Below are 6,132 nucleotides of genomic sequence, written 5' to 3'. Positions count from 1 at the left end.
CCTTAACTGTGTACCAAATTTCACCTGTTTAGGTTCAGCGGTTTGCTCTGGTTGATGATGAACCAGTGAGTGAGTGAGTCAGTCACTCAGGACAAGCAATTTTATATATATAGATAGAGTCAATAATGATAAAGATGTTCATATAAACTATTTTTATTCCTATGCATTAATTCAATACATACATTTAATTTTATAATTGACATTTCTATAAACTTGCATAAGTTCAAAAAAACTATCGACTGTTACAAACAGCAATAGTTATATTATCGTGTAGCGAGAATATTTATTTGTTTTTTCCAAGGAATATGAACGGAATCGACCATACTAAGAATAATGGGTAATACAATGAGACCGTTCAACACTGAGAATATCATAACTAAAACAATTACTTTAAAAAATACAATTAACAAATAAGACGGCCCGAAAATGCAAACAAATGCTCCAATGACAGTAGATAAACATCCTTGAACAATCGGATATCCTATGCATTGCAAGGATGCTTTTATTTTCTCACTAGGATCTGTTTCTTTGCAATTCTTGTAAGCATGAGCGATGTGCACCGAGTAATCAACACAAAATCCTGCACTCATAATTAAAAACATTACAGAAATAAGGTTTAAACCCACATTCCAAGCACTTCCATAACCCAAAGTTTCTACTTGAATACAAATAACCGTAAGTAACACAACAATACTGTAAGATATGTCAGATATAAATGTAAAGAATATAACAAATACCGAAACAATAGCGATTCCTATGGCTTTGAAGTACATTACAAACATATTTAAATATTGATCGTACAATACAAACCACGTGTTATAAACAAACACATCATATTTGCTCTCAGCTGCAATTTTACGTATTTCTTCGATAAAGAATTTTTCATCACTTCCGCTTCTGACGTTGCGATAAGTAAGTAAACATCTCGAAGCGACAATTTGATCACGTTCGTTATTCCATACGATATCACTTTCAAATATTCCACTATTAAATCTGAAAAACACCTTTTTCAGTCCTTCTAGAAATCCCTGCGTTGTATTTACATCAAAATCTTTAATCAAGTAATTTATTCTAGAATCGCGAATATAAGTCAAATATTCCCTCAACCAACATTCGGTATAATTGGGTCCAGTCATGTAAGGAGCACTTTCGAATGTCCTTAAAATGTTTTCTATATCCATTTGAACAGTTGGATTTGAGTAGTCGAGAGTTTGATTAAACACTAGTTGTACTCTGTGAGGATATTCGGTGAAATATTGATAATATATTTTGGTATATTTAGCAGCGTATGAGTTAAATGGAAAAATATCAGTGTAATCTAGTCCTTGTTTTATTGAATTAATATTGTAAATTGCTCCTGCTAATAGGGAAATGGATGAAAATATTACTATTATTTTCGTAACTTTGTTACTCAGAAAAGTACCCAGATATTCGGGAAAATTTTTTATAGACTTGAAAATTTTCAAAACATTTTCGTTCCTGGTTGATTTTCTTTCTAAAAAAATGTAATTTAAATTTAAATAAATCAGATAATAATGCTAATTTATTGCTAAATTATTAATATATTAATAATTTCGTAAACGTAAGTTGGGTTTTCAAATTGTTTAATGACGTGCTGTACAAATTCGAATTTTTTATAACGTGTTTTTAAAACACATTTTTAAAACGGAAACGCTTGAGAAATGTGTCCTATTAATTAGAGAAGGAGCCATTTGTATTTACGGCTACGTGATCAAGATTCATTCGAATCGGAGACTCGAACGTCTGGCCTTCTCTTTGTCAGAATTATTTAATGCAGAGGTAAACGTACAAAAAATTTATTATTGACAATTTCAGAGATTATCAAAGAACTGTCTCGTTTATTAAATGTAATTTTTGACTGCCTAACGCATAGAAAGAATGGGTGAAGAAAGCAATGATTTTGATTGCCTGTGTACCATTCAACGTGAAAGGAAATATATTAAAAACTTGGAAGAAAAGTTATAATATATTTGATGTCTTTAAAGCCAGGTAGTGCTTACAAGAGAAGACTTTCCTTGGAAAATAGAACAATACAGATTAATAATTAACACAGGTTAGAAAACAAAAATTTGCATATTTTAAATTAAACTGATAATTAGTGAGAATGCTCACAAGGATAGTAAGAAAGTAGAGGAAGACGTCTGTGCTACCAACGAGTTTTTTAGGAATGTGATGCATTGAATAAACAAAACCTTATAAGCACTTAGTTTGGAATATGAGTGAATGGAAAAAGGAACGTAAAATAGATTATTGCAAGTTCTGGAAGATTTCGTTCTTTTTCAACACCTCTGGAACCCACAAGAAGCTTTTCGAGAGGAATTGACCTTTTTATTTGTGACTACTCATTCGCATGCATATACATAAACTCTTAAAACTAGTGTAATGATACTGATAATTGGTAAAGAACTGAAAGGCGTTTTGGTTTGACCTTTTGAGGATCGGTTGTTTAAGTGACAATAATGATACTGAGCCGAAGAAAAAAATATTAATTATACTTTACTCGTCGTTTCTGTGGTGAGATAATGCAGACTCGTTCTGGAAGATATTGTATTTCGTCTCACGAAACTGTGCTTTGATTGTCAGAATTATCTTGGCAAATAAGACATTATCATGGCCCTCTTCTTTCACAGACCGTGTGAATTACACAAAATTTCTCTTTCTTCAAGGACATCTTACAACATTTTTTTTTATTTTGCGCGATCGTAATCATATTATCTTTCATACACTATCGTTAATAAATGCTTTGAACTTTTTATGTTGTTATACGTTATAATTAATAACAGTTTTGCTATATATTAGTTAATAGACATAAATNACGAGATACATCATAAACTTAATTATAGTGACATTTTCTAGTTACAGAGCCGAAACAGAAAAAAAAAAGCCAAAAGGAAAAAAAAGTGCGTAGACCAAAGTGCATCTCTACTTAAATGATAACGCTTACGGTACTGAAGTGGTGATGGCGATAGTGGCGAGCATAAAAGCTGAAGGAGTTTGCCTCCATATAACAACTTTATCATAGGCATATTATTATCTATCAGCAAGCAAATTATTATTAAAAAATTACCTCTCTAGAATGTAAAAAAAATCAGGTAGCTTGTTCTATATAACGCTATTTTGTTAACCCCTAAACAACCCTATAATCGATCTATATATGGATTCTAACCAAAGACTAGACGTGATTTTACTCTGATCAATTATCTCAACGATATCAAATTTAGATAATTACAAGGAACTCGATTCGTTTCTTCAACTTACCTATAAAACACGAAGAAAATACAATAATTAGCGTGATTCTGGTTATAATGAAAACTTTTAATTGAAGTAATTAAAATTAAATGTAATTTTTGTAATTTTTTTTCTTTATTACACTATAAATACGAAGATTCTATTCACCAAACAATTATATCCATTACGATTTTAACATTTAAGTACGTTATTAAAACATTTGAATGATTTTCTCTGCTACAAAAATCGATACAAATATTTTTTTGAATGAACGTTTTTATAAATTACGATAATCTTAATTTTAAGGTCAAATGTGAGTTTATAATAAAAAAACAAGTAAAACGGCGAAGCCATTTTTGGACGAAACTATGCGCAAATCTCGCACTCGCGCCTATTTGTAGAAACAGTCTGAACATTTCGTAGTTTTTTTGACCCGGTTTTCGTTCCCGTGACCTACCTACAAGTCTGGTTTATTTTATTTGCGCATGATTTGGGTACCAAATACTCTGCGCCAAATTGCAACTCCTTACATGAACTCCTTCATACTTCTAAGGTGTGCGTGCAGTCGTTGACAGCAGGGCGATTTTAGAGACGAAGCATAGTCTTGTCAAAAATGTAAATGCTAATAACTAGTAAACTTTTCATTACAATAAGTTCAACCCCTCTCCAGATATAACATATGACCTCCTCTATCTCTCTACCCCCTCGACCTCTAACCAAAATTTAATAGCGTCGATGTCACCTACACAGTGCCGTAACTAGCCATTCCTGTGCCCTGTGCAAGAATTTGCATTTAGGCCCTTTAATTAATTAGGTTTTGGAAAATAGTAAAACAAATACAGTAATACCCCGAACTTACGCGATAGGTGGGACCGAGCGATAACCGCGTAAGTCGAATTCGCGTAAGTCGGGGTATAATTTCGCATATAAATACATACAAATAATTTTTAATTGGGGCCGGAGACTAAAGAAAACAATAATTTAGAAAAAAATGTTTAATAAAATCTTAGATAACACATATGTATAACAAATTAGGCCTATATTATTTTACAATTTTTCACATTTATTGATTGTTACGCCATAATTTTAACATTGTTTCCATCTCAGCGATAATACTGTGACGTTTACGAATGATGCTTGAATTTAAAGATTGAGCATTTTTCACAGCTTCGATAATTTTTTTCTTTGCCTTTTATAATTGTTCTGACCGACAATTTCGGTAGATCAAACTTCTTTGCCAATTCACGAATTTCATTTTTGTATCGAAGTCTTTAATAATAACGAGTTAAACGCGTTAGTAACGAATCGTTCGAAAAGTCTAACAAAATAGAAATAACGATGACGTCATTCTCGCTTAACTCGTTCGACTTTACGAACATACCCAATGTTAACTTTACATTCCAAAGATAAAGTTTTTCTTTTCTTGTTTGATGCGGAAGAATTAGTTCTACTTCGTTTGGATGACATAGTAGAGTCTCTCGAGTCTCCGTAGATATAACAAACACAGAAATAAATTGTAGCTATGTGTGGATTCCGCGCGACACAACCGAATACGTAAGCTGAACAATAGTGTGGGGGGAGTGAGTAATCAAGGGTTGCGTGGCGCTCAAACAAAAGATGAATCGACGAGATTTGAAAATCGCATAACTCCGCGTTCGCGTAAGTCGGGGTATTACTGTACTGTACATGCATTTTGGGCCCCCTTCCAAGTGGACCCTGTGCGGGTGCACCTGTTACACCTGCCTAGTTACAGCACTGCACCTACATACAAATTATTATTTCAAATTTCGTTTCTGAATCTTTATGCCTTCCTGAGATATTAAACGAAATAGACGTCAACGCACACATTCACATATAAATACCCCACGGCATTTATTCCTGCTTTTTTTTATTTTTTGGGAATTCAAAACCTGGACATTTGCAAAAAATCCAGATGTTTCAATTTCCAACCATCGAAATAATTTTCTTTGTTACGTTAGGGCCAAAGATCGAAAACAATCACTGAGTGAAAAATCGACTACAACAAATTGTGACTTCCTAGATTTAGCCACAATGCGAATTTCGTGTGGTGGAACTTTTAAAAATGCAAACAACCAATTTGGCATTTGGCACGTCAATAAGATCCCAAAGCGAAATCCATATAATAATCAACCAAAACGCTATCTGTCAATGTGAAACCGCCACAACACGTTGGCGTATTTGTCGAATTTTTTGGCTCAATGAACGTTTTAGTTCTTTGAATCTAACGTAAACATAACAGTCGAGAAATTAAAATTACTGCTATTTTATAATTAAAAATTTTAAATAATTTTGATTGTTCAGAAAAATAACAATTGATTCTATGACTTGACATTTGAAATGTTACTGTTTATATTCTTTGAAAAATTTGTTAATTATAAGAGAATTTCTTTGTTTTTCAAAATATACAAAAATCAAAGAAATTAAAATATATTAAAAATTCCCAAAGAAATTCGTATTTCTACTTTTCTGCAAATCGGAAATGTTAAAATTGCGAATTTTACGCAGAAAACTCGGAAAGAAACATTACTTAATACATTTTTAATAGATTCCTCGTCGGTATAATTCTATTTATAATACAATCTTGCAATGTTAATTTGAAAACAGATAATTTTGTATTTATTAAAAAGAAAATGACTACTTACCTATTGTCAGGAAAGCAACAGCAACGTTCGAATCAACATATTCTACATTACAATGTAACAGTAAACCGAAGGCAGCTACTGTTCCCAGCAAGGGACTGAAATAGGCAGCAATTCCAATCAACGGTTTACTACTTACAGCATCGAACGTTAAACAAGACACGAAAGAGAATGATGTCATAATAACTCCAGAAATAAATAAAAGTGGGAAACTTAACTCGGT

At 32.4% G+C, this 6,132-nt stretch overlaps 1 protein-coding gene across 1 annotated transcript; it reads right to left on the bottom strand.

The window, feature by feature from the left end:
* Window positions 1-263: 263 nt before the first annotated feature.
* LOC111641106 (patched domain-containing protein 3-like) lies at window positions 264-6,090 on the bottom strand. The gene is made up of 2 exons (XM_023387225.1): window positions 5,913-6,090; window positions 264-1,495 (listed from the first exon to the last, which is right to left on the bottom strand). The coding sequence occupies exons 1-2, from the start codon at window positions 6,088-6,090 to the stop codon at window positions 264-266; spliced, it is 1,410 nt and encodes a 469-aa protein (XP_023242993.1).
* Window positions 6,091-6,132: the final 42 nt, after the last annotated feature.

Source organism: Centruroides sculpturatus, unplaced genomic scaffold (assembly GCF_000671375.1).
Source record: "Centruroides sculpturatus isolate CEXI.00-Female unplaced genomic scaffold, Cexi_2.0 scaffold1184, whole genome shotgun sequence".
Lineage (NCBI taxonomy): Eukaryota > Metazoa > Arthropoda > Arachnida > Scorpiones > Buthidae > Centruroides > Centruroides sculpturatus.
Note: the sequence above shows the minus strand (reverse complement) of the source record. Positions and strands in the feature narration are given on the sequence as shown.